The 27484-nt window shown below is 49.2% G+C and overlaps 3 protein-coding genes across 9 annotated transcripts in view; 1 reads left to right on the top strand and 2 right to left on the bottom strand.

Annotated features, from left to right (window-relative positions):
* The window catches only part of CIC (capicua transcriptional repressor), a 43284-nt gene extending 34711 nt beyond the window's left edge, over nucleotides 1-8573 (top strand). For 3 of the 4 annotated variants that reach the window (XM_060275625.1, XM_060275624.1, XM_035117942.2), the window contains 9 exons: nucleotides 95-261; nucleotides 419-612; nucleotides 776-1045; nucleotides 1383-1837; nucleotides 2549-2823; nucleotides 4437-4591; nucleotides 5255-5386; nucleotides 5651-5782; nucleotides 7256-8573. In XM_060275625.1, the coding sequence (XP_060131608.1) occupies nucleotides 95-261; nucleotides 419-612; nucleotides 776-1045; nucleotides 1383-1837; nucleotides 2549-2823; nucleotides 4437-4591; nucleotides 5255-5386; nucleotides 5651-5782; nucleotides 7256-7596 (2121 nt within the window). In that variant the 3' untranslated portion in view covers nucleotides 7597-8573. The remainder of the gene's footprint in view (nucleotides 1-94; nucleotides 262-418; nucleotides 613-775; nucleotides 1046-1382; nucleotides 1838-2548; nucleotides 2824-4436; nucleotides 4592-5254; nucleotides 5387-5650; nucleotides 5783-7255) is intronic. The other variant, XM_060275626.1, reaches the window with a different exon arrangement.
* Nucleotides 8574-10116: 1543 nt separating this feature from the next.
* On the bottom strand, nucleotides 10117-15255 carry PAFAH1B3 (platelet activating factor acetylhydrolase 1b catalytic subunit 3). Of its 4 annotated transcripts, none has more exons than XM_035117950.2 (6): nucleotides 15083-15255; nucleotides 14234-14329; nucleotides 12550-12639; nucleotides 12339-12455; nucleotides 10970-11092; nucleotides 10117-10755 (listed from the first exon to the last, which is right to left on the bottom strand). In XM_035117950.2, the coding sequence occupies exons 2-6, from the start codon at nucleotides 14312-14314 to the stop codon at nucleotides 10489-10491; spliced, it is 678 nt and encodes a 225-aa protein (XP_034973841.1). In that variant the 5' UTR covers nucleotides 14315-14329; nucleotides 15083-15255; the 3' UTR covers nucleotides 10117-10488. The 4 variants fall into 4 exon arrangements, with proteins under 4 accessions (XP_034973841.1, XP_060131612.1, XP_060131610.1 ...); XM_060275629.1 differs by lacking the exon at nucleotides 15083-15255 and adding an exon at nucleotides 14700-15043; XM_060275627.1 differs by lacking the exon at nucleotides 15083-15255 and adding an exon at nucleotides 14507-14675.
* A 3476-nt stretch (nucleotides 15256-18731) lies between these two features.
* Nucleotides 18732-26457, bottom strand: LOC118085939 (uncharacterized). Its single transcript, XM_035117073.2, has 4 exons — nucleotides 26360-26457; nucleotides 24162-24237; nucleotides 20967-21963; nucleotides 18732-19092 (listed from the first exon to the last, which is right to left on the bottom strand). The coding sequence occupies exons 1-4, from the start codon at nucleotides 26455-26457 to the stop codon at nucleotides 18923-18925; spliced, it is 1341 nt and encodes a 446-aa protein (XP_034972964.1). The 3' UTR covers nucleotides 18732-18922.
* Nucleotides 26458-27484: the final 1027 nt, after the last annotated feature.

Here is a 27484-nt window from a genome sequence, read left to right on the forward strand (position 1 = left end):
CCTGAACAGCGTGCGGAAACAGTGTTTTCATGATGTTGGTTGACAGCACTGATTGACAGGTCTGCCTGGCCACCTCGTCTTTCTGCTTTTCCAGATCATCCAGCTCACCCCGGTGCCCGTGGTTCAGCCCCAGCCCTCCTCGCAAAGCAGTGCCACCTTGGTTCCACCCCTTAGCCCAGCTGCTCTCCAGGGCACTGTGGCCACTGCCGTCATGGGCTCCCCGAGCCAAACCCAGAAAGTCCTCTTGCCCTCCTCCACCAGGTACAGACCATCCCCCTACTGATTGGCTGCGCCAGATCCTGGGGGAACCCTGCCTGGGGGGTGGGGAAGGTGGCAGGGGTGCGGTCTTGTTCATTTCAGCATCAGCTGCCGCCTCTGCTATAACACACACACTCACTCTCTCTCTCTCTGCCCCCAGGATCACCTACGTGCAGTCAACAGCCGGGCACCCCCTCTCCCTGGGCACCTCGGCCTCCCACACACAGCCCAGCGCCCCCCAGGGCACATCTGCCACAACCTACGTTCAATCCCCAGTGGGCCCTGCCCCCATGGCACTGGGTTTCACAGCCATCGGGCCGAATGGGCAGGCCATAGTGCAGCCGCTGCTCTCAGGTAAGGTTGGCAAAGCGGCGGGGGGTGGGGGGTGGCGGATGGGGCCAGGCTGGACGGATGCACTTGGCAAGGGGTATGGCAGCAACGAGAGATGGGGCCGAGGGTCGACTGGCTTGCCTTAGTGCCCTGCCTCTGATTCCACTGCCTGTTCTGCTTCCTGCAGGTCAGAACCCTCTGCTGGCTCCAGGGCAAGTGGTGTCCCCACTGCAGAGCCCCCAGCTCCCGGCGTCCTGCGCTGGACAAGGGCAGGTCATCACTGCCATCTACCCCAGCCCCACGGGGACCAGTCCTGCTCAGCCCGCCAGCCACGGTGTGGTTTACACGGTGGCAGCCACAAGCACCGTCACAGTCTCATCTCCCACAGCCATCCTGCCCAAGGGGGGCAGCAGCACTCAGAGCCCAGGGGGCCCCAGCCAGGGCCTGATTTCCACAGGTATGGGGTGGGTGGGTGGGTAGCAGCAGCAGGGGGAGGAAACTGAGAAGTAAGGGAGGCAGCCAGGGAGGACACTGGGCTAAAAGAAACAAATTCTACACCTAGGCTGCAGTTTGTAATCCTGGCAAATGTTGCCCATCGCTTTGCATCACTTGAAGTCCATAAGGAGTAGAAATCGTGCTCTTTTTTTAAAAAAAGTGTGCAGGGCACTCCTGCTTGGCAGCACTACATTCCTGTGATGCTGGATCGGCCCGGAATTGGGCGGGCTTTTTTTCCCTTTCCGGCGTTTCTGACTTGACTCTAACCAGCTTCGTTTTTCCACCTGCCTCCTACTCAGCTACCCCTGCCGCTCCTCCAACAGTTCCCCGACCTCAGCGGCCTCCGCTCAAGCCCCTCCAGAAGGTGAAGGCAACAATCGCCAGCATCCCAGTGGGCTCTTACGAATCCTCCCCCTCGCCAGGTCCAGCCCGGCCCCCCGGAGGGCAGCAGCAGGAGCCCGGAGGGTCGCAATGCCACCGGGAGGCCGAAGCCACAGGAGAAGCCCGGACTTTGCGGGAGGCGGGGCCCCAGGAGCCACCTCTTTCCCCCGTGTGCCGGGGCAGCGAACAGAACCTCCCGCCCAAAGCCCAGGATCTGAAGCGGGAGTCCTGGGAGCCAGTGTCGCCCCCATCTCCCCAGCAGCCGCAGGTTATGGAGGCGGCACCTGCGGAAATCTGGAGCCAGCGGGAGGCAGGAAACGGCGAAGAGAGGGTGGTCCGTGACCCTCCACTGGGCAGCAAAGGGACTGAGACGGTAAGAAGGACACAGGAGGCCTTTGCTCAACCTCCGGCCTCTGGCCAGGCTTTTGCTGTGCTTTTAGCCCGGGATGTAGACTGTAACCAAGCACTTCACAGCACTTGGAAATCCTGCAACCGTCTTTGCCAACCCAGGCCCCCCGCCAAACGTTTCACTAGGGCAGGCGAAATCTGGAAAAATCCTCCACAAAGTCTCCAGCAGAAGCTCCAAGGAGATGGATGGTTCTGCGTCAGGAGAGCACAGCCACTGAGAATCCCTCTCTCTGTGCCAGCCTTGACCAACGTGTGCTCTGCCCCTGGACAATGTTTTGGCCTACAATTCCCATCAGCTCAACCAGCACAGCTGTAGGAATACAGCTGCATGTCCCTGGAGATTCCCACAAGCTGTGGCCTGAGCATCTCCTGGAGACTTTGGAAGATCTTCCCAGTTTTCACCTGCTTTCACCCAGTTTTAAGCTCATGAAACGTTACAGGCGTTTGAACATGGTTTTGAACATCAGGATTGAGGGTTCTGGGCTGTGCATTTATATAATAACCTCCTGCACATAATCACCTTGCCTTGCGAAGCAAGCGAGAAGGTCTCCCCCTAGTAGTTCACCTCCCCATTTGCCAGCCTTGCTGATCTGCCTCCATGTTGGCCCGCCCTCCTTCTGAATGCCTCTTCCCAGCTGCTCTCTGGTAGTAAACACCCTATTCCTTTCTTCCTCAGGCCCTCAGGTTCTCCACTTCCCCAGACTGGAGAATGGCCGGTGCTGAGGGCCGCTGCGAAGCGTCTACCCCATCTGCAGGGCCGCTGACTTCCTCGCTCAGCCCTGGCCCTTCGAGCTCCACGGAGGCCCCTAGAGGCGGCCCCTCGACCCTTGCTCCAGCAGCAGCAGCAGCCTCTACATCCGAAGCAGGGCCCGAGCAGAAGGAGGTCCCCGTAGGGAAGAAAGTCAAGGTCCGGCCTCCACCACTGAAGAAAACCTTCGACTCTGTCGACAAGTGAGTGATTGGGGAGCTGCAGGAATGGGTTGCCAAAGAACTAAAGCACAGGCAGCTGCTGTATGCAGAGTCAGACCATTAGGTCCAAGTAGCTCAGTGTGGTCTGCACTGACTGGCAGTGGCTGTCTGGGGTTTCAGGCAGGGAGTGTTTCCCTGGAGGTGTTGCGGGAAATTGAACCCCAGGACCTTTTGCATGCAAAGCAGATGCTCTATCACCAAGTTACATCCCTCCCCAGGAGTTCAAGTTTTGGAAAGTTTGTTCTGGGGTATCTGGTTCTTCATCGGGGGTTGCCAAATTCCCCCCTCCTACCCCTCAATGGCAGCTTGCTTGTTGATACCATAATAATAATAAATAAATAAATAAATAAATAAATAAATAAATAAATAATTTTATTATTTACATGCCAACCATCTGACTGGGTTGCCCCAGCCACTCCTTTCCTTCAATGGGCAGTTGGCTGCTCGCAGTTAGCTTGAAGGGACTACCTTCCGTTCATGCTGGTTGTATTTATATTATATGTATTATCACATGGTTCTCCTAGAGTCATAGAACTGTAGAGTGGGAAAGGTAACCATGGGGGTCATCTAGTCCAACCCCTTGCATTGCAGGAATCTTAGCTGAAGCATCCATGAGAGATGGTCATCCAACTTCTGCTTTAAAACCTCCAAGGGGTCCATAACCACCTGAGAAAGACCGTTCCACTGTCAAACAGCTCTTAATGTCAGAAAGTTCTTCCTGATGTTTAGTTGGAATCTCCTTTCCTTTAACTTGAAGCCATGGGTTCAGGCCCTACCCTCCAGAGCAGGAGAAAACAGGCTTGCTCCATCTTCCATGTGACAGCCCTTGAGATATCTGAAGAGGGCTCCTCTCCCAGTTAGAGCTTCCCAACAAGCCTGTGATGTAGACTAGGCTGAGAGTGGGTCCCTGGCCCAAGGCCACCCAGTGAGCTTCATGGCCAAGTGGAGATTTGAGATTGGTTCTCCCAGATGTTCTGCCCCTGCAGTGACATGGAGCCAGGGAGGTTCCGTGGCAGTGCATTCTAATGTGTGAAGAACTCTTTGCAGCTAGGAAGCTTGGGAAGCTGCAGACACCAGGGGGGAGTTGAGCTTGATTTGGCATCCACCGGACTTCCCCGGAAGGGCTGGAGCTTGGGCTGAATGCGTGAAGGCTACTTTCCGTGTCACTCTTTTCTACACAGTTGTTGCTGCTTGTGCCGAACTAACAGCCCAATTCCAGAAAAGGCACGTGCCTCCGTAATGTGCAAATAAGTGTGCAAAGTGCCCTGTTTTGGTCTGAGCTCCCACGTCGGTAAGAGAGTATGTGCCAGTGTTATATCCTGCAGAAACACACACGTTGGTTAGCACTCTCTTGTGGAACGGGGGGTGTTGCAAGTTCAATTCACAGGTGAAAGCGGCCTTTTCCGTAGACAAGGTTTTCCACAAAGGCTTGCCACTGGTGGTGGTGGTGGGACCCTGGAGGAAAGCACTGTTCTTTTGAAGAGCAAAGCATGAGGAGGCTGCTGGGTTGGGGGGCAGCGTGTGTGTTGGAGGGGGCATATTCTGCGGGAGCCCCTGACTGCATGGTGTGACCCACACCCTGTCCCCTTCCCCAGCAGGGTTCTGTCGGAGGTGGATTTCGAGGAGCGCTTTGCCGAGCTGCCTGAATTCAAGCCCGAGGAGGTGCTTCCCTCGCCCACCCTGCAGTCGCTTGCCACCTCACCCCGTGCCATCCTCGGCAGCTACCGGAAGAAGCGCAAGAACTCCACTGGTAAGGAGCTGGGCAGGGCCAGGAATAGCCTTCTGTGGTAGCGGCTGCTGGGCATTGCAAGTCCAAGGCAACAGAGGGGACAAACACACAGGAGCAGATGAGAACGGTGGACATAGATATTGTCAGGGGCTGGACGGAGGAATGGTGGTGGCCGCCCCCAGAACAGAAGGCTCAGAGACACAAAGCCCAGACCAACCAGTGCAGGGATGACGTAGGTAAGATAAGAGAGACGAGGGGGGGGGGACTTGGAGCAATGCCATTATAGGGAAGGTTCCATTCCTTCATCATTCTCTGTGAATTATTGAATAAATTACTTGGTAAGAACTTTTATAGTTTCTCCGATTCTGGGCTGCCACCGTGGGAGGGATCTGATTCTCTGAAGTCTGACAGATATGGAGGACGGGGTTCCATCTATTTTGTTGAGAGTCTCCAGCCAGGACAGGTTTGCCCAGGAGGTTACTGGAGTCAAAAAGCAATGTGGGATATCTGCCCCTTTCAAATTTCTGGGATAAGGTGGGAAAGGAAGCGTAACTTGTGCTTCCTATTTCCAAGCTCTCCTGTAATTCTGCATCCTTGGGTTTCTTTGGGTGCAGATTTTTTAGGGGCAGGACCTTCCCCTTCCCTGACTTGGTAACACGATTTGTGTGCGGGTGTCCCTTTCAGACCTGGACTCCTCTACAGAGGACCCCATCTCCCCCAAGCGGAAGATTCGGCGCCGCTCCAGCTGCAGTTCGGAGCCCAACACTCCCAAGAGTGCCAAGTGTGAAGGAGACATCTTCACCTTTGACAAACCCGGTGAGTAAGGTTGGAGGGCAGGGGGATGATTGGGGAGAAAAGTTGGCAGTGGAGGAGGAGCCACCTGAGCCTCAAGCAACACTGAAAAGGTCCAGAAATACCCCCAAGCTGTGTACCTGCTTCTTCAGAGGGAGGGTGACCCCATTCAGAGCAGGCAACCTCCCAACTATCCGCTAGCAAAGTACCCACTAACATTTGACCGCCCCAAACTTTTTAAAGGGGCATTTTGGCTCCAGGTGCATCATAGATCCTTTCTGAATTTAGGCACAGACACGGAAGACGTACTCGGGGAGCTAGAATACGAGAAGGTGCCGTACTCTTCACTCCGACGTACCTTGGACCAGAGGAGGGCTCTGGTCATGCAGCTCTTCCAGGATCATGGCTTCTTCCCTTCAGGTAAGGAGGAAGCTGAACCCGGCTTTCCCAGCTGACATTGTCCTTGGGGGAGTAGAAGTTTGGACTTTCATTTTCCTGCAGGGGATTCATCTCCCCCCCCCCCGCCCTTGGACTCTTCCTCCACTGCAAGAAAAATGACTGTAGAATCATAGAATCATAGAGTTGGAAGAGACCACAAGGGTCATCCAGTCCAACCCCCTGCCAAGCAGGAAACACCACCAGAGCATTCTTGACATATGCCTGTCAAGCCTCTGCTTAAACACCTCCAAAGAAGGAGACTCCACCACACTCCTTGGTAGCAAATTCCACTGCCGAACAGCTCTTACTGTCAGGAAGTTCTTCCTGTAGTTTTTGGGTTCCAACTGAGCAGCCATTTTAGGGTCCACCAGACAGTCATGGAAATGTAATTGAGAGCAGCTTTCCTCATTTTTTTGGATTCCCAGCTCTCACCAGGCCCAACGACAAGGCCAGTAGCTGGGGATGATGGAAGTTGTAGTCCCAACAGCTGCTGGAGGGCAGCAGGTTAGGAAAGACTGACGTATAATAACTGTGTGTCCTCCTGCTGCTATCTGAATGGCAGCTTTCAGTTTGGAACAGGAACTGAGACTGACTGTACCCCTCTAGGCTTCTTCTGTATATTTTTTTGGCTTTGCTGGTGGGTGGGGTGTATGCTCCAGGTTCTGCACACTGCACTGCCTGGGGAAGAGTTTCTGTATTTGTTCTATTAGAAAGGGTGTCTGCATCTCTGTAGAGGAATCACACTTCATTCATATGCCCTGCCTTTGAAAAAACAATCATTTTTAAAATTGAACATTAATAGAATTAAATATATCTATCTATCTATGCATGAAAATATATAAAAATCATACAAATAACAACAGCATGGCGCCAGCCCTTTCATTAAAAGCACTCAGTTCTCAAAAGCCTGTTGGAACAAGTGCGTGGAGGGAGGACAAGGAGGGAGCCAGTCTTAACTTCTCTAGGGAGGGAGTTGCAAAGTCTGGCAGCAGCCACTGGGGCAGCCATTTCCCGCATCCCTACCAAGAGTGCCTCTGAGGGTGGTGAGACTTGAGAGAAGGGCCTCCCCTGAAAATCTCAAAACCAGGGAAGGTTCATATGAGGGAATACGCTCCATAGAATTATATGGTTGGAAGGGACCACAAGGATCATCTAGTCCAACCCCCTGAGATGCAGAAATCTTTGCCCAATGTGGGGCTTCAACCCATGACCCTAGCGTTCAAAACATTTCAGAGATTATTGTGATATTCCTTAGTCTCTCTCTCTCTCTCTCTCTCTCTCTCTCTCTCTCTCTCTCTCTCTCTCTCTCTCTCTCTCTCTGTTTTGTGGCCTAGTTCAGTTCTCTGCATTTGTTGGTAGGCTCCCCCTTTTTTAAATTCCCCAGCTGTTCTCCTCCACCCCATCCTCCTTGCTGCGGCACTCACAACCTTTCCTCTCTCCCCTCCTCTTTCGCAGCCCAAGCCACCGCGGCTTTCCAGGCCCGCTACTCTGACATATTCCCCACCAAGGTCTGCTTGCAGCTCAAGATCCGGGAAGTGCGGCAGAAGATCATGCAGGCAGCCACCCCGACGGAGCAGGCCCCGAGCACACCGGAGCCCGGAGGCCCCGCCAGCCAGGGCGGCGTTGTGGAAGCGGGGCAGCCTCTGGAGCTGACCACGGCACAGGACTGTGCGCAAGGAGCAGAGGCCACCTCTGCTGCCACAGCAAGTGCCCCCCTTCCTACCACAGCTGCCGGTTGGGACTCTAACCAGCAGCCTTCCCCAGGAGGCAGCGGAGGCAACACCAGCAGCAGATGAACAGCCGTGAGCAGAGAGAAACAGCCTTGTGGAAAAGGAGGGGGGATATTGGAGGTTCCCCCCTCCCACCCGCTGCCATCTCTGTTTGTCACTCCTGCCCTCCTTCCCCTGCTAACTGCTTCCCCCATTGTCTGTGCCCCTGCTCCGGGACTGGAAGTGGGGAGGCAGCTGTCCTTCCTATGCAGACTCTTCCCCTTTCTTATTGCACTTCTCTCCAGCCAGTCTGCTCCGAAAGGGAAGGGCTCTGGACTGCTGCCAGGCCCCTCCCTTCCCCCTCCACCCCAGGACTCGAGTGGTGGTGCTGAAAAACCATTCCAGGACACACAGGCCTTGCTCTCTCTCTCACTCATTGCAGTGGAGACTGGCGATGGGGCCGAGTTGGGGGACAGTTTTACAAAGGGCCTTGAGCGATGGACCCGTGCGAAGTGTCAGGTTCCAATTTCAACGCCTCTCCCTGCCCTTTTAATAATGTAAAATATTTTGAGAACCCACATATTCGTTGCTTCTGTGTCCGTAACCGGGGTGGAGGGAAGTCTTTCCACACACACACCCCGCTGCAGGGGGTCGGGCGGGTAGTTTGCGGCCTTGCGTCCTGGACAGGTTATTGCTTCGGAAGGCGAAGGAAGAAGAAAGCACACCCAGACTGCTGCTGGGATCAGTTGATTACGACGCCTGCTTCTCTTGACCGGTCAAGGCTCTGCGTTGGCAATGAGAAGGAGGGAAGAGGGCGTTATTTGGGGGAGAGACTGCGTACAGACCAGCTTCCGTCTGGACAGGAGGTGGAGAGGAGTTTTTGTGAGTTGAGGGGCTGACCCAGCACTCAAAGAAGCGAGAGAGAGCAAGTGTGGGTAGCTGGGGGGCTCCCCCCCCCGAGCGTGAGTGCCCTGGCGGCCCCACGTCACATGTTGACCATGTGTGTAACCCCTTCTGTATTGGGGTGCTCCCACCTCACATGCTATTAAAGCTCTTTAACAATCCGTTTGGCCGTGAAGTTTTAGTTGTGCACATCTTTGGAGAACATCTTCCAGTGGGGGATATGCTTTCCACCAAATTCTCCTGCAAGTCTGGCGCAGAGTGGCACAGAACCCAGCTCCTTCCAAAACCTCTACTGCAGCATCCTCCAAAGGCTTTTAACCCTTAAAGGAAAAAAAGGTATGTTCGAAATGAGTGTAGGAGTCTGAAGCCAGAGGGGTTCCTGTGAGCAGAGCCTTTGCCCTGGGCATTCTCCCTTCTGCGACTTTGCAGCCGCAGAATAAGAGTATGTATATTTGCAGCGAACTTGTGCAGGCTTCAAACCTCAAGGCGTGTATGCTTCGAAAACCAACAACAGCAGGATGTGGAGTTGGCTGTGTAAATCGAGCCCTTCTATGCATCTGATTTACAGGTCTCTCTGGGTTGCAATCCTTGTTCAAAATGATTCATTTTCAAATGGACCTCAAGTGGCAGAAGGAGGAGGCAGCACAGCAGGTTGCAATCAGTATAGACGACGGTGCCCTCCAAAATCTAGATTTCTGCATATTAAGAGAGATGACCTGTGCCTGTTTATCAGCCATTTCCTGATAAGGAGGGGCAACTTCTTTTTGTGGGTGGTGAACGGTAGGATTGTTGGGTAGGTGTTTATAGCGTTACGAGGTTCTGCACCGATGCTGTGTAACGTCGGCTTCCACCACATCTCAAACCCTGCTGTGCTGTTGGCATCTGTCTTGTCTTGTCTCAGGAGACATCCGAAGAGAGTGCCGTCAGGGTCAAAGTCAACCATTGGGAGAGCTGCACTGCTTGCTGTGGCTGTAAGGAGCGATATGGGACTTGCACCACGGCGATTAACAGTATCCCTAGTAAGCCCCACCTGTCCATTTAGAGATGAGACCCTGCTCTTCAATTACCTAAAGGTTTGGGAGGGAACAGCTTTAGGGAGCGGGTGCAATTATGCAGAAGAACCAGCTTTCTGGTGCTGGCATGTGCTCCATCTCATTCAATATTCAACTACCTAGCAAAGATTGCAGAGAACAGAGAAGGTGCTATTCCCGGCTGCAGAGACATAACAGGCCCTCCATGGAAGGTTCATACATACTGGTGGGGAACTATAACTCCCATCATCTGTGACCACTGTCCATGTTTACTGGGGCTGATGGGATTTGGAGTCCCAATGGGAGCTGGAGGGCTACGCGTTCTCCACCCCTGCTATTACATCCTGCGGCCAACTGCTTGACAGATCTATACTGATCCCTGTAATTTTTCAAAGTCTGTTTAAGGCAGGCCTCCCCCAGAGCTTAGGATAGTGCTTTGGCAAAACCTCCATTTTTGTTTGAGAAGTCGCTGCTTGCAAATCTGGGACAAAAAAACCCCACACCCACTCAGAATCATAGACTTGGAAAGGATCCCAAGGGCCATCTAGTCCAACCCCCTGCAATGCAGGAATCTTTTTGCCCAGGGTGGGGCTCAAACCCACAGCCTTGAGATTAAGGGTCTCGTGTTCTACCGGGTGGAGAAAAAGAAGAAGCCAGTCTTGGAGACCAGAAACTTTGTGCACCACTTTTATTAAGTAAACATAAGCAAGTTTGCATCAACTTGCCCTGTGCCCAACTTACGTTTTTGGCAGATGCCGGCCAATAGGCCCTCAACCCCACAGTCTCCCACAATCACTTAACAATCTACAGAACTAACATGCAGAAAAGGGATTCGGGGGGGAAGAGAAATCCGCATTCAGTGCCGAATACTAGGTAGATGAAGACGTAACAGCTTGGGAGGGAAGCTGTATTTATTGCATACCCACTTGAAGACCGGAGGAGAGGTGGCGGGAGAGACAGGATTCTAACTTCTGGGGAGGTCTCCCCTTGCAGCCAACGCAGGCCAGAGCGTGGCTCCATCTTGGCCATGGGCAACAGCATTTGGTCAAGGGCTTTGAGCGTTGCATTCTCCCAGCAGGCAAAGCAGCAGCCGGTGCAGGCCGGGGCAGAGTCTGGCGTAGCCGTTGCGTGTCAGGTGGAGGTAGTCGTACATGTCGTGATGGCTTATGGTCCCATCCGAATGCACAAAGCCCGGGTCGACATTGAGGAAGGAGGCATTGGGCAGCAGCGGCACCTTCGCCTCGAGCAGTTCGTTCACTCTGCTGTTCTTCTCCCGCAAGGGGTTGGGGTTCTTGCCCCGTGGCAGCAAGCCCTGCGTCGGAGAAGACACAAGCCGATCAGAAAGCAGTGCAGACCTTACCCCAGGGTTTCCCGAACTTGGGGTTGTTTTGGGACTACAATTCCCATCATCCCCGACCACCGGTCTAGCTAGCTGGGGATGATGGGAGTTGCAGTCCAACAGCAACTGCCTTAAACCTTCGTCCCTCCCACCAGAGCAGTCCCGCCCGGACACCCTCGGCACTCACCAACACCACCACACGGGCCTGCGGTTGCTGCTGATGGATGACCCGCACAATGGCTTCTATGCCGCCAGCCACCTGCTCGGCAGTGTGGCCGTGGTTATTGGTGCCCACCCAGACGACCACGATCTATGCGTAAAGAAGAGGGGGGGTGCGGAATCAGTTTCGCTTGGGGAAAGGAGAGGTTGCTGCCCTGGGCTAAAGGAGGTCACCCATATTGTTAGAACAATCATTTTCTCCTGTAGCTGAAGATTCCTCCCTGCAGATTCCCTCCCTACAACTCCCATCAACCACAGGTTCCCCATCCTGTTTTTAAAACCACAATTGTGCTCTCTTTTCTCAGCAAAGGTGGACAAAGTGGGGGGAGTCCCTCCCCTAACCAGTGGTGGCAGCGACAAACAGTATGGGGATGGGGCGATTGGGGCAAGCTGTGAAGGGGTGGGTTGGGGGGGCAAGCTGCAAAGGGAATGGGGTTGGCAATGGGGTGGGTGAGCAAGGATGGAAGCCCCTAGCTGATGTTTTAAAAGCTTGTTTCAAGTCCTTAGGCCTAGCAGCTATAGAATATGCTTTAAGACAGGCATCCCCAAACTTCGGCCCTCCAGATGTTTTGGACTACAATTCCCATCTTCCCCAACCACTAGTCCTGTTAGCTAGGGGTCATGGGAGTTGTAGGCCAAAACATCTGGAGGGCCGGAGTTTGGGGATGCCTGCTTTAAGAGGTGTTGTAGATAATCTCAGCAAATCGGGAGAAGTAGTCTGAACAGTATTTCCAGGACTTTCCCCCCAAAAGCCCATTAACTAGTGAAAGCAGAATTAAGCAAAATAAAGAGACATAGGCATATGATGCATGCGCCACAGAAACTGAGTTAAATATTTTTTGCATAGAGATTATACAAGAAGGGCTACTGTCAATTTTTCTCTTTTCTCTTAGTCCTTGTGAGTTTTTGGATACTTCCTTGTCCTTTCGGAAAAAATGCCAAAGTACATTTAAACACACACACACACACACACACACACACTCCTAGAGGCAGAATAAATTATTGAGAAAATATGGAAATCTATATGATTTCCTGCTGGTTTTCTTGGTGAAGAATACAAACAAACCTAACTCTCCTTAAAGATCAGTGGTTACTTCCTCATCCTGCTCTATGTTCCTGTACCACCACTAACAATTTCCTTGGACGCTTCCTGTAAGGAGACATCTCTTGGGAAAAGCTTTAGGATCACGGGCAGAGTGCTCAATCCCTGGCATCTCCAGTTTTTAAAGGATCTTGCTGATCAATGCCTCTGAGATCTTGGGAAATGGCAGTCAGTCAATTCTGGGCTGGATGGACCAATGGTCTGAGTGGGCATAGCACTGTTTCATAAAGGTTACCTTTGGTCGGATGTGCTGCAACTCCCCATTCTGCAGGCGCCAGAGCACATGCTGGGTGGCGTCACCCCCAATGCCAAAGTTGAGAGCGTGTAGAGGGGAGAAAAGCTCTCTCCAGATCTGGGGAGGGGAAACAAATCAGCTGTCAGACTATTAAAAGAGAATTCCACTTACCCACCTCGCCCCTTACAAGTTTCTTTCTGAGCCACCTTACCTCGAACTGGTGCAGCAGCTGCACCAAGGAATCTCCAATGAAGACAACCTCTGGTTCCTTGTCTTTGCTATCAGCAATAAAGCGATGGTGCTGTTTTATGGGGAGAAAGAGGGCAAATTTCAAGAGACGAAGCTAAAAAAAGGAACGCTGTTGGGTGGAGAGTGGAAGCAACCTAGACGTGCAGACCCGTTTCAAAATGAGATGCAGGTGAGACTCACTAAAGTCTTTAAAATATGCCTAACTCTGCACAGGAGTGCCGCCTGAATCCCTGCTGCGCTAAGGCTGCGCACACACCAATTCTTCAAATCACATTTGAAGCATTTTCCTCCCCTCAAATAATTCTGGGTAATGTAGTTTACCCCTCACAGTGTTACAATTCCCAGCAACCCTTAACAAACGAAAGTGCCCAGAATTCTTTGAGGGGGCAAAATGTGCTCAGAATGTACCTTAAAAGTTAATACTGCATACGCAGCTTTTGTGCATTGTTACTGCCAACCATTTCCCGTTCACTTACCACACAAAAGACTGCCGTATATTTACATGCCAAGACATAGAAATAGAAAAAAACTCCACTGTTACTGTCCACCCTGATGGGAAAGGAGTAGCTGAAAAGGAGGCTAAAAGGGGTACCTAACATAAAGCACTTTCCACATCGTAATGTGTGAGGTGGTAGTCAGGCCAAAGGTGAGAAATTAGACTTAGAAATGGAACCGTTACTGGCCGTCAATTAGTGGGTGGCATAAGAGTGGGCCCACCCCCTTTGCAGCTTCAGGTGAGCCACACTGGTGATACCAGCACCATTTTCTTTTGTGATTATGAAGATTAAGTACTGTTGTTGGGGTTTTTCCCTCAACGAAAGAAAGAAGAGAAAAGGAGGGCACATACAATGAAAGTGTTAATATTTAAGGTGGTCTGTTGGTTTTGCTGCAAGAGACTTGACACGGCCTACACTTCTGAAACATTAAAAATAGGTCCCATGTTGATGGTTAAATGAAAGCCCTACAACTGAGGTGGTAGTAGGTGGTTTTATCACTCTGCACCACAACAGCACCCTTTGCAGGGATGGGGCTCCATTCTGCATCCTCCTCAGGATTAGCACATTGGCAATTCTGGCCTAGCACACAAGAAATGAGCACACAAGCAACTGTACACTGCCTGAGGACCACAATGCACTATCGCCTTTACTGTAAGTCATTTGGAGTTTCCCTTGTTATTTTCCACTTTGGGAGAAAAAGTGGGTCACAAATACTAAATGAAAACTGCAAAGGCAAGAACGGCCACGGCCTTCTCCAGGAAGGGCACTGAGTGACCAAAAAGATCAGAGACAATGAAAACTAATAAGGCTACTCAAAGAGCCCATTGGGGCAAGTGAGAGGCAGGAGTCTACTTCAGGTCTTTTGTCTGTTTCACAGGTGGTTCATTCATAAGGATGTTCCCTCCCCTCTTCACCTTATCCTGCATTTGCTTTGTTTTTTTAAAATGCTGCGGGAGGGTGCATGCGTTTCAACCTAAAAATACAAATCTCTTGCAAGCCTTTCGAAGCTCGTAACTGATTGCCACCATTTGGAGACGTGCAAACGAAAACCCTGGAAAATGCAACTGCACCCTCCCAAGGTGGAAAATTATTCTCTTCCCCCCCACCCCCCTCCTCCCAATGGGCCACTGAGTCAGCTGGGCTTCTCACCAGGGACATCCATCGCCCATCCCCTTGCACATCAGTGACTGGGGTCGGGGTGCTGGCTGGGTTCTTGTCGCCGTCACTCATGGTCCCTTATGGCGCCTGGGAAGGCAAGAGCAATAATGAGACTTCACACAATGAAAGCCCCCCACCTCTGTCCCCGCCCCACCTGCCCTACACAGGGGACTGCACTAACCTAGCCAGGGAAGGGAGGGGACTGTGCATAGAGCACCCAGTCTAGGCAGGCTAATTGCATGCGTGCAAACCTTTCCCTCTCACCCTCCTGTCGGCGTGCGTGGTTTAGTCCTTTCTCATCGGCTTCACTATGAATCGACAGTCCCATTTATCAAAAAAGGGGGGTTTGTCTTATGCCATTGGTCTTCCTTGGTGGATCCTCCCGCTTCAAAGAAGACAGCACTAGGCAGCGTAATAGTAAAATTATATTTTGTGGGAGTGGTGGTGAGGGAAATACCTAGGAAGCAGAGCATACGACTAATTTTCCTGCAGGCTCCCCTTTTGATACAATAGCTCTGTCCACTGCTTCCCCCTCTGTGTAGCGCATAGTGGTACAAATCCAAAGATGCCCCCTCAAGGCGAGTGGGAAATACCAATAAACACAATGGGGGGAGCGGTTTGCTCACAGAACCTTCCCCAAAGTTATGAAATGACTGAAGGCTCCTGCTTGCCTTTTAAAACACTCTTACTGACGAGAGGGAAATAGGTTTCCCCAAGCAAAGGGAAAAGCGAGTTTGCCTGATTTCCTCCCCCTATCGTGCGCAGTGGTTCGTTCTGACATCCGCTCTACGCTTTATATATAGGCAGTACCATTTGAAACGGAGGGGGGGAAATACTCACGGGGTTGATCGGAAAGAAGCCAGTTGGTCCAACACTTCAGCGGCGGGAGAAGCCCCTTTAGCCGCCGACTGACTTGACGCTTAAGCCGCCACAGCTCCGCTCTTGGAAGCGGTTGCTTGTGTGGCCTCGGCGGAACCATCTGACCCCGTAATTTGAGGGGAGGATGCATTCCTTCGCCACTCCCCCATCTCTTGAAGGAAATGGTACCGCTGTTCCATTCATCTTCCGGCTGTTCCTGGTACCCTCCCTTCCTATATCGGGCTGTGCTATGCATCTCCCCTCGGCTGCTGCTTCCTAGGTTCCGCGTCAGCAGTTGGTGCAGGCAGGATTTATAGAATCAGAGTGTTGGAAGGGACCCTGAGGATCATCTAGTCCAGGATCAAACCTACAAGCTTGGCAGTATCAGCATCATGCTCTAACCCAGTACTTTTCAACCAGTGTGCCGTGGCACCCTGAGGTGCCTTTGAACAATGGTCAGGGGTGCCGCGGGAACCACTGGCCTCTGTCCCTCTTTCCTTCCCTCCCTCCTCTGATGCCCTCTTGTGTTTCTGCCTCCCAAAGGCTTGCACATCTGTTTGTTGCAGCAGCCCCAGGGCGAATAGTGCCTCTGGGGCTGGCCAGGGGGTGCTTCCCATGCCCCTGTGGGGCAGTGGGAGGAGGCACCTCTCTTTGGGGTGGAGCAGGGGGTGGGCAGCTCAGAGACGGGGGGGGGGGGGCAGCAGCTGCTGCTCAGAGGACTCCCAAGAGGAGGAGAGGAGGCTGAGAGAAAGCTCCACAGGGGTGTTCGAAAAGGGGTGAGGCGCTGCCAGTTCTGCAGGCAAGGGGTAACATAAAGGGGCTCCTGAGCCCCACAGGGGTGCCGCAGAAAGAATGCAGTTGGTCAAGGGAGCCGTGGACTCAAAAAGGTTGAAAACCTCTGGTCTAACCAACTGAAGTATCTGAAACTCGGTATCAGGATCCAACATTTGCGCTCATGATTGGTTTTTGTGTGTGATAGTACAGTAGTTGGGAGCAATATTTGTATAATGTTTTCCTATTTGGTGTAGTGTACATTCTTAGATTTCTGCATTTCCTTTCATTTATATAATGCTCACCACACCCTGCAGGCACCATGAGAATAAGGCTACTGCTTCTGTTTCCCAGAACTGCCTTTGCTCCTGCACATCGGGCAGAAATTCACGTATTGAAATAAAGGCACTGCAGCCCTGCCAGGTAAAAATAAAATTGGCAACACTTTCTATTTTGGGGAGAATGGGAGAGAGCAAGCTAAAAAAAGTCAGGGGATATTTGGCTCTCCATATTTTGTTGGACTGTAACTCTCCAACTCATAGTAGCTGGGACTGGCTGGAGTTGGGAGTCCCAACATTTGAAGAGCCAGATGTTCTGCATTCCTGGTTTAATGCATTCCCACAACCATTTGGAAGCCCAGTGTATTCCTGTAACCATTCAGAAGTTAGCACAGCTCATTCTTTTTAGAATCTCTGGATGTTGGTGGTGGAAAATAATAACTTAGCATTTGTACAGCAGACTGTTAATAATGTGTTAAATACTTTGACACAGTCATCCCTGCAACAACCTTGTAAGGTGGATCAGTATTGTCAATTTATTGCAGAATGAGGTGCTGAGGCTGAAAAAATACTCCAAGCCTGCACAATGTGTGACACATTAATCTGAATGCAGCCAATTGGCCACATACAATAGGCCACCAAGTTGATGAACCTCCTGTTTTTGCTGCAAGCAGCTGGATGGCCATATTATACACCTGATAAAGCACTGCATTTAGCTCCAGGATTGTGCTGGCCTGAAATAGTGGCCTTGCTGATGCAAGTTTTAAACCAAGGACTTCCCAGCTCTTGTATATTGAGGCCTAGTCCACCCCATGGTGGTACAGCCACTCCTGCAATGGCACTTGAAGAAACATTGTGTGTTACAGTAGTTCGAAACCACACCGGTGCAAGTAGATAAATAGGTACCGCTGTGGCAAGTGTGGTGGGAAGGTAAACAGCGTTTCCATGCGCTCTGATTTCCGTCACGGTGTTCCGTTGCGCCAGAAGTGGTTTAGTCATGCTGGCCACGACCTGGAAAGCTGTGGACAAATGCCGCCTCCCTCAGCCTGAAAGCAAGATGAGCACCGCAACCCCAGTTGCCTTTGCCTGGACTTAACTATCCAGGGGTCCTTTTTTACCTACCGTATATCCAAATAGGAACTGACCAGTGGAAAGCTGTTGCATTCTCTCTCTCAGCCACACAGGGGACCCATTTTCCTGAGAATCTCAACAGAACAGCAATAGGAAGGAATAGTGCTGTAGATCAACCCTGAAGGCATGGTACTGTAGGCATGCCTGTACCACACTCTAGGTGGATTGTCCTACAGCCTTCTGAGGGGTCTAGAGAACAATAGCAGATAATTCTCAGCCTCTTCTCATATCTATAGTATGCAAGGTTTAAGCTTCAAGAGGTAAAACACTGACATTGTTTGTAGAGAAGGCATGTCCTGAGGATGTTCTCACATACATGTAGAACTTAAATTAGTGTTGCTGTCCCTGTATCTGAAATTCAAAGGTCTCTAAGCTATTTTAGATAATGTTTCTGCTTATCTTGCATTAATAACCAAGGCTTGTACATTATTTTAATCGTTTTAAGTTGCTTTGTGCAATATGACTGCATTGGAAGGCCTGGATGCCCATTTTTCTAATAAATAAATGGGGTGGTTTGAGTTACTTGTTTCTGGAATTATTGCTTGTGGCAAACTGTGATGTGGGCTCTGTTGGTTTGGAGAGCTGATAATGAAAGCCTTTCTAGAAGTGAGAACCAACAGAACACGGCCCCACCTCCCCCACCTCCTCTTGCTAATACATCCAGCCTTCTCCCCTTTCCGGCAGAAAGGCGGAACAACAGAACAGTCCAGTTTGGGGTGAGGGAGATCATAGTATGATCTACTGCTGCAGAACAAATCTCACTTTAACAGCTGCTTGATATTTGCTGCAGAGGCTCTCTGTTACTGTATATTTATATGGGAATATGTACATGTACACATCACAGAATTTTGAGAACTTTTTTGTTTAAGAAATACTTACAGTTCTTGTTGTGGATATAAGTTTGAAAATATATAGAAGTGTTTGTAAAAGAATTCAGCATGCAAAGGAGAAATTATCTGTGACACATGGTTTTCTCATCTTACCTTGTGGTTTTCACTCCTGGTGTTCTTGCATACCCTCAAAAACCAACATAAGCTTACAAATGCAACCCCATTAATATATTCTGAGTGCAGAATTTCAGTATAGCTCTGATTTAGAAAACTTGAATCCTTCTTGAAATAGCACTAGATAAAGCAAAGTGAAGAATCTTTCAAACTTCAGCCTGGGGATAAAAACCAAAACAACTGCTGCTGTGTCTCAACATTTTATTGGCAGCAGTCGGGAACGTAACACATGTCTTGTTCATTAATCATTTCAGTGTGATTTATTTTTAAATGGTAGAAATCCATTACAATACCCCATTTCTTCAAGAAGGAACATTAACTGCTTACACTATTTGTTAGAAAGCTACTCCAACATGCTATTTAAAAATCGTAACATTTTCTCAAAACCCTTTCAAAAACTGCCTGTTGCCTGGCACTGAACTAGTTAAAATGAATTGAATGTGTTAAGTGATGCTGACTTTGTCTTGCCACAATAAAGTGGTTGCAATAACTCAGCTGGGAATCTGAAGGAAAGAAATGCAAAGGCTGTGCCCCTAGCCATGCCCTGTTAAAAGATCAGGAGAGAAGGGCTTTACCCAACTGTAGCCCTTCTTTTCACAAAGTATTATATATCCAGGCACCCTCCCACTGTCAGAAGCCTAGGTGGGGAGCGAGATGGAGCCCATCTGGCCAATGCTTAGGGAAACAGAGGGGGAGGTGTTGGCCTGGTGGAGGTGGCTCGGCTGTTGTTGGCTTGGTGAGGCTTGCTGAACAGACTGGCTGCATGCTTGCTTAGATGCGAGGAAGTCAGGCGCTGCTTCTGTAGAACCTACACAGAACAGAGAAATCCTGTTAGATCTCTAACACTGCAGCTCAGTGGATTCTTTCCCTATTCCTACCTATAAAGTAGTGCCTCGACTTACGAATTTAATCCGTTCTGAAGGCACCTTCATAGGTCGAAAAATTTGTAAGTCGAAAAGCGCCATTGGAAACGCGGTTTCCCATAGGAATACAGTGGAAACGGAAAAATTCATAAGTCGAAGCAACCCTATCTAAAAATTCGTAAGTAGAAAAATCCCTATCTAAAACCGCTGCGGTTTCCTTTCGGATGTCGAGACATTCGTAAGCGCGTGGCATTTGCCCCATTCGTAAGTCGAAAAATTCGGTTGTCTAGTTGTTTGTAAGTCGAGGAACCACTGTAGAAATCACACTGATCTTGTGACAGCCATTCAGACAGGCCTCCCGCAGGGTATCAGCCTGCTATTTGTAAATACCATGTGGCTGACCTGGGTTTGTTCCAGGTCAGCTAGAAGGTAACATGATTGGAATTGCATTGCCTTCTGCCTGATCCGGTGTGAACCCAGGTCATCTACAAGCAGTAAGTTGACACACTGCAGGAGCCCTGTATGAATAGTTCCTAAGTGGCAACACCGTAATTGCCCCTTCTGAATTCTTTCTCTCAGACACTCTGGGTACTCTGCACATCATTATGACCATGATCCTTAAATCCCATGATTCTCAAGTTGACTGCAATACGACTAATCCAGAATAAGTGATTTGAATATTTCTGTCTGTGTTCTGAGGAGCCCAGCTGTATGACCTCCTGTGTAACCTCTTGATACAAAGGTGATGGTGTTTAAACAAAGGAGTTCCAGAAGCTATATGAGATGTCCAGAGCAGGTTTCTTATTTGCACCATTGACACTGCCACTTGGTACTTCCTTGTATATGGGAAGAGCAGCAGAAGATTCTCAGTTTAGGAGAAAAGCAATATGGGTGTAGGTATGTCTTGGTCACTGAAATCAGGTTTCCTGATAAAGGAGAAACCTGCTGAAGCTAGTTTGCGTTCATTCCTAACAATTTCTCTGCAAGGACTGTTCTTGCTAACGGTAGGAATGTTCCTATACATCAACAGTTCAAATCCTTTTTTTAAAAAACCACAAGATCCCAGCATTAATATCTACAAAGAGAATTAAAGATCCCCTCGTTCCAGATTCCATGTCTGTCTGTACATGTGCTTAACATTTTGTGCAAATTCCTATGAAAGCAAATAAATTGCTACAGGTAGCAGTGCTGCATCATGGAAGGGCATTTCCAAAATTTAAAATACTTCAGTTTTGTATAGTGAGTTTTTCTAAAAGCTCAAATGCACATATTTGCGTACATTCTTTCAATAACCCTTACAACAGCCCTGAAACGTTTACCAATATTATTATCAAAACTGTTATCCTCTAGGAAAACAGTTTTTCAGATACAGTGTACTGTATCTGAAGAAGTGTGCATGTACACGAAAGCTCATACCAAAATAAAAACTTAGTTGGTCTTTAAAAGGTGCTACTGAATGAATTTTTTTATTTTGCTCTAGGAAAAAAAACTAATGATTTTTTTTTAAAAAAAGTCTAGTGGTTATCACAACATTCTGCAGTCAATTCCATGTTGATTGTGCAGTGTGAAGTATTTTTGTTGTTACCGTAGTCCTGATCCTACTGCCAATCACTTTCCTTAAGCTAGTGTGTTGTGTATGAGGGGAAAAAAAATCAAAACTCTATATTCCTTTTCTATATATAGCCCACAGTTAGATTTTGGGTACAGGGGTGCTTTCTGCACATGTCATTGCTCTTTCGGAGACACTGTTTTCAAAAACAGTTGATAACACATATTAGTCATTCTGGTATCGATTGCAGCTGCATTGTCTATAGTGTACCTTCTGGATCCTTGCTCCCTGGCACATTGTGGCTTCTGCCATGTTCTTCTCCTTCCTGTCCCGTATTTGAATGCTTTCCTTCTTGGCTCTGCTGCTGATGGCATTGTTTTGATTTCTGCCCTGGGGGGGAAACTGGCTCTGGGAAACCTTCCTGAGCTATAATGTAGGGGGTAGGATTCAACAGTGACAGCCTGGGAAGCATGTGCAGTTCCATCCCAAATGGAGTGCATGGGATGCCAGTTTGTAGGGGCACTGAAGTGACAGAGACATCCATTGGTGGGACACAGAAGGGCAGAATTTGAGGGCCACTGTGAGTGGAGCCAGATGGAGCAAGGACTTCAACATTTGTCTCTGAAATCCAACCACTGTCTACGGTTTGTGGCATGCAGATGGTATGTGGCATGGAGCCTGAGGCTGTGTGGTAGGCTGCCAAATTTGGGGCAAAATGGTGGTGGCTGACACTGGAAGTCCCTCTGAGGCTGGGTTTGACAGCTTGGATGCTGGAAACCATTACAGAAGTAGCCACTTGGGGTGCCCGGGATGGAGCAACTGAGAATAGATGGACATTTTTGTACTGCTGGGGAAGAGCACTTCCATGGAGTAAAGGAAGGAAAAGAGGCCCTGGGGCCTGTTCTCCATGAGCACTAACTGACTCTGGGGACGGCTGGGTTCCTTTCAAAGCTATGTCCTTGGAAGCCTTTACAGGCTGAATGTCACATGGAGGCATGAAGTATGAGGGATGCTGCTGGAAGGGACTGGCCACCCCAGGATTGTGAAACGTTGCTGAGGGGCGTGTGAAAGCTGATGAGGCCAACAGAGCAGGTGCAGAGCTGGGAGGGGGCAGAAGACTGGAAGTGGCCAAAATGGGACCTGGCTGGGGAGCATTTCTCAGCACCATCAGGGCTTCAGCAGCCTCTTTCTGCAGCTGTTGTTCAGAAAGGGGGGAGAAGATAAACCCCCTGGTGGGCCAGACCGAAACATGAGCAGAAGAGGTTGGCTGAAGAGAGAGGGGGAGAGACTATTAACCTCATGATTAACAAACAGACATGAACTAGATTAATGAAATGTACAGATTCTGCTTGTTCCTTTTGCAGAGCTTGTGAAACAGAATACCGTGTTTCTCATAAAATAAGACGTACCTATAAAATAAGCCATGGCAGGATTTTCATGCGTTGACAAAATAGAAGACATACCCCGAAAATAAGCCGTAGTGCTAGGTGCAGTTCTGGAGGGCGCCAAGGAAGAGGAAGAGACCTGTCGGGTTGGGGCCTGGAACCGGATGCTGCCACTGCTGCAGCCCCGCCCAAACACCCAAGCGCATGCCGAGTGGAGCCCCGAGCCAGCGGGACCCAGTAACGTGCCCCGCTGAAGCGCCCAGCAGCGCCACGCGGAGTGCCCCGAGCCAGCGGGACCCAGCAGTGCTCTGTAGCACTTTGAATCCTCCTCCTGCTGCAGCTCGGGGTGCTCTGCGCGGCGCTGCTGGGCGCTTTGTCGGCACTTCAGCTGGGTCCCGCTGGCTCGGGGCTCCACGTGGCGCGCGCTGCTGGGTGCTTTGTCGGCGCTGCAGCAGCAACAACCAGTTCCGGGCGCTGAGCCGCAGCAGGAAGAGGAGGATTCAAAGTGCTACAGAGCACTGCTGAGTCCCGCTGGCTCGGGGTGCTCCGCTGCTGGGTGCTTCAGCGGGGTGCGTTGCTGGAACAAGACCGCCGAGTGACCCGAGCCAGTGGGACCCTGCTGCTGAAGTGCCGACAAAGTGCCTAGCAGCGCCGCGCGGAGTGCTCAGAGCCTCCCGGAGCCAGCAGGAGGAGGAGGACGCCTGCCGGGTCGGCGCCCAGCAGCGGAGCACCCCGAGCCTCCGGGAGCTGGCAGGAGGAGGAGGAGGCCTGCCGGGTCGGCGCCCGGCAGCACCACGCGCCCCGAGCCAGCGGGACCCAGCAGCAGCAACGCCGGCCGCCACAGGAGGAGGCAGGCACCCAGAACCATATGGTACGCATCGGTAATTAAAATAAATATAAGACAGTGTCTTATTTTAGGAGAAACACGGGTAAGAGCAGGGTAAATCTTGCATCTTTCTTTGCTGGTGGGAAAGAACAAAGAGACCTGCAACACCTTAAAAGACTTAACCATTGTATTATAGTATAAGCTTTTGTTGGTTACATCCACTTCATCAGAAGCATGAAGTGTTACTCTGATGAGAAGGTGCTAGCTGAAGCTTCACCCATGCAGGTAACCAGCTCATAGCTCTCCTTTTCCTCGCCAGAATTAAGAAGAAAAAAAGAAAAGTGGTAGCAGCAATAAGAATGACACACAACCGGCCTCTGCTGCAAGACAGTTGTAGATCCTCAATTTTAATCTAGCCCCAGGTTGGCTTGTGGTATGGGCACTTGCAACATGGAATATTTTAATAAAGGTTTCCAATTAGAATAGGGTGGAGATGCAACTCTGGCTGCTTTCCACGTATACAGAGTGAAACATAGACCAGTTATTAGTCATTTTACCAATTGCCTGTGCCAAATAACGATTCTTTGATTGAATGGATATCATTTAGCCTTGCCAATCATTGCTTGTGTTCTCCCCAGCTGTGCATTCTACTTAGTCCAATTTAAAGGGCCGGAAAGGAATAGGAGTTGTTTCACTTTCCAAGGGATAATGTTTACTGTTTCCAAAGCAGTTCCTCTTTTGCAGCTAAAGCTCTGGCATTTCATAACACAACATTAGACCAAAGAGGATGACTGGCTGACTGTCCCACTTTTACCCTCTCCCACTAAACCACTGGACCAGCCCATGAAAGCCCCCCACCAATATAAGGTTCTGGCAAGTTGGGGCCTTCTTATGGCAGAGAAGCAATCACCTACAAAATGGATCGTGGGACTTTTATAGGGGAAACATAAGTTCTACTATTAGTAAAGAGGTTGCCCATTCCAAGACCCTGAACTACTCTCCATTTCTCTGTGACAAGCTAACACACCTGTGAGCCACCAACTGGAGAGACATCAGGAGAGAATCCTTACCATACATTGGCATGTGTGTATTCACCCTCCCACAGAACAGGGCAGACTAAATAATTCCAACTGCCAGCTTCGCTACCTCCTGCAACATCACTGAAATGTGTGTTCCCATCTTTCAGGAAGGAGGGAGAAGAAGGTAATTCCAGCTCATGGGCAATTTTTGTGCAAGACACAAGGACCAAAATACCTGACCTCCCAAAGGTGCAGCCTTTGGACGTCTGCTGAAATCCATGTTGCCACTCAGGGGATTCAGGGCCATGCGGCTGGAAGAGGGTGGATGGGAGGGAGAAGAGAGAGAAAGACAGAGAGCACATTCAATCCTGTTTATAAAGTTCCTTACTGGCAGCTTGTCTCCCACTCGCCTTCTGTCCTTGCTAAACCACAAACTGTTGAGGGGGAAGAGGGGCTTCTGCATCTGCCATTCTCCCAAGTTCACTTTACATTTCCACCCACAACTTGCTGTTTGCAGTAAATGTTTGTTAGTATAGACAGCTGTTGCTGTCCCAGTGCCAGAAAATAAAAGATAAATAATAGATTAGGTAGTGTCTTCCACTGGAGCAATTTCTGATTATTCATTATACAGGACCTGAAGTTACATGGAACTGTTAAAATTGTTCTTTAAATAATTTGTGCAAATACATTATTCTAGCAGTAAAGGCATATGCCACCCTTTGGTTTCACTCATAACAAGACAATTATTATAGCACTGTCTTTGCTATGTCTGCTTCATATCTGTGACTTTGTGCTTCCACTAGATTCTTCTGGATCAGGGATAGGAATGTTTTTCAGCCTGAGGGCCACTTTCCCTTGTGAATAACTATCTGGGGGGCGCATGTATGTCCAAAAGTGGGTGGAGCAATGGATGTGATGCTTACTTTGTAATAGGCCAAGCAAAAGTCAGATGTTTCCCCTCTCCACCCTCTATCCAGGCAAGGAAAGAACATATTCCAACCAAACAAAAAATCTTGGGTGCAGAACAGGGCTAATGAGGTGTGTTGCCTGGGGAGAATTCTGAGGGCCACATTCAGTCCCTGAGTCTGAAGTTCCCCACTTCTGCTCTAGATTAAGACTTTTGTGTAACTGGAAAGTTTGATTATTTCTTTTAGCAACATAAATTGGCCAAAAGGGTCATCAGCTTATCTGCTTTGTATCTCATAAATTTCTATAGCAAACTCTACCTTTTATACTTCCTTTTGACTTCACTGTAATTACTTTAGTAACTTTACCTTCTACTTAAAATATATTTTACACAGAGAAGTAGATCACTTAATAACTAACCCATCTTAAATCATGGGCATTGTGTCTAGTGGAGACTTATTCCTCAACAGCCCTGACATTAGCTGGATTAGCCCTTTCTTGGGATTAGTGAGCTAATATACACCCTGATACTGTAAATATTGTGGCAGAAGTCAGTCCTATTGACATTAATTGAACATTTATGCTAAGTGCACTTAGGATCGTAGCCAAAAGGCATGTTCATTCCCACATGTGGGAAGCACTACCTGATGGCTAAATTAACCATGTGATCTGGGTATTAGAGGTACCATTACAAACTGTTTGCTCTCTGTCTTGTCCTGGCTTCTCGTTTTTGAATCCTCAGCAGAGCAGGGAGATGGAACATTACAGCAGCCATACTTTCTTTAGGGTGTTTACCCAACTGCCATGTGCATAAACATTTTGGACAAGAAAATATTTCAGAGAGCAAAAATTTCATCATATAGTATGGGCAAAATGTGAGTGGACAGGTGGTAGAATTGCCAGCTCAAAAGTTCAAACTTACTCTGGAGCTATGTTACTTTTTACAGACCTCATCCAACATGTTATGCTTGGCAATATGATATGACCAGGGCCACCTCTTTAAAGATCAAGCAACTCTAGTGAATGTCCACATTCTTTTTACTATATAACTGCAAGGACTCCTGATCATTGTGATAGGATTCCCTTATTTTCACCATAAATGTGTTCTCATATGCAAAATAAGCAGTCATTAAATTTATTTTGCATATGGAAATATTCATACTGACCTATATTAATTTTTTACAACTATAATAACCAAAGATTTCAGTCACCCACAGTTAGTCTTCATGGCTGATCCCTAGATTAGCTGTTATAGAGACATATTCCTGTTTTTAAATTTTCAGGCACAGACCATTAAAAGGTAAAGGTACCCCTGACCGTTAGGTCCAGTCACAGACGACTCTGGGGTTGCACGCTCATCTCGCTCTATAGGCCAAGGGAGCTGGCGTTTGTCCACAGACAGCTTCTGGGTCATGTGGCCAGCATGACGAAGCCGCTTCTGGCGAACCAGAGCAGCGCATGGAAATGCATGGAAACCATTACTTAGCTTTAAATATTCCCGATGCTGGAACGCCATACATAAAATACCTGGGCAGATCGGCAGGTGAAGGTACCGGTAAGCACCAGGAAGTGCCAGGGGTCTGGTGAAACATCTGTCCTGGAGGTGTCATATAACTATCTGGCATGTATAATGCTTCATTACCATTACAACCTGCAGGGGGTGGAAAACAAGCTCAGTGATCAGACCCTGAAAACGGAGGCCAACATCTGAATACGGAGGCCAACATGGTGTTTACAATATAAGAAACCAGAACTAGGGCTAGCCTTTCTGAAGCAACAACTCGTTCCTCAGAACAAAGAACACAAGGATGCTGGAAAGGTCACATTAAGTTCTTATATAATTGCTGCTATTATAGTATAAGACAGGCATGTCCAAAGTCCATTTTGGGGGCCTAATCTGGCCCGCCGGTCAGTTTAATCCGGCCCCTGTGGCAGTGTTTATTTCCTGGGGTAAAATCCTTAAAAAAAATCTGAACAACTTCAATCCTAAAAAAAGGTTAACAACTTTGGTCAGCCCTCACGGCCCTTCACTTCATCAAATCTGGCCCTCTTTGAAAAAAGTTTGGAACCACTGGTATAAGAAGTGCAATATATATTTCATAGCATGTGCTATGATCATGTAGGTTTTCTTAATTACATGCAACTAAAATATTAGCCATCAAATCAAAGGGTCAGATCTGTGGGGTCAGAGTGGGGCCCTCTTGTATGAGAGACAGAGGGGGACTGCGTGGGCTTCTATATGTGAAAGAGGGAGTAGGAACTCTTTCTAAGACCGTTGGTTGTCTAAAACGTTTGACTATCTTGTGTTTATTTTTTACCATGGTATTTGGTTTTTGTAGTTTTGCTTTTTTTCCTTGTGACAGAATTGTTGTCGGGTTGTTGTTTTTTATAATTTTTGTATGCTGTTGTTTTTACTTTGTTTAATTTTATTAGTTGTTCCCTGCTCTGTGACTGAAAATGTTCAATGAAGAGCAGACTACTAAATGCAACAAAATAAATAAATAGATTTGTTACTAGAGAAATTGGTCACCCACCTACCATACCTTGAAATTGAAAAGAATGTTCCTGAGGCAAGAATGGGCAGAAGGGTGCAGGGGGCATAGGAAGCGGAGGTGGGAACCAAGCAGTATGAGGTGGTTGATGTCCTCTAAG

Source organism: Zootoca vivipara, chromosome 6 (genome assembly GCF_963506605.1).
Source record: "Zootoca vivipara chromosome 6, rZooViv1.1, whole genome shotgun sequence".
Taxonomy (NCBI): domain Eukaryota; kingdom Metazoa; phylum Chordata; class Lepidosauria; order Squamata; family Lacertidae; genus Zootoca; species Zootoca vivipara.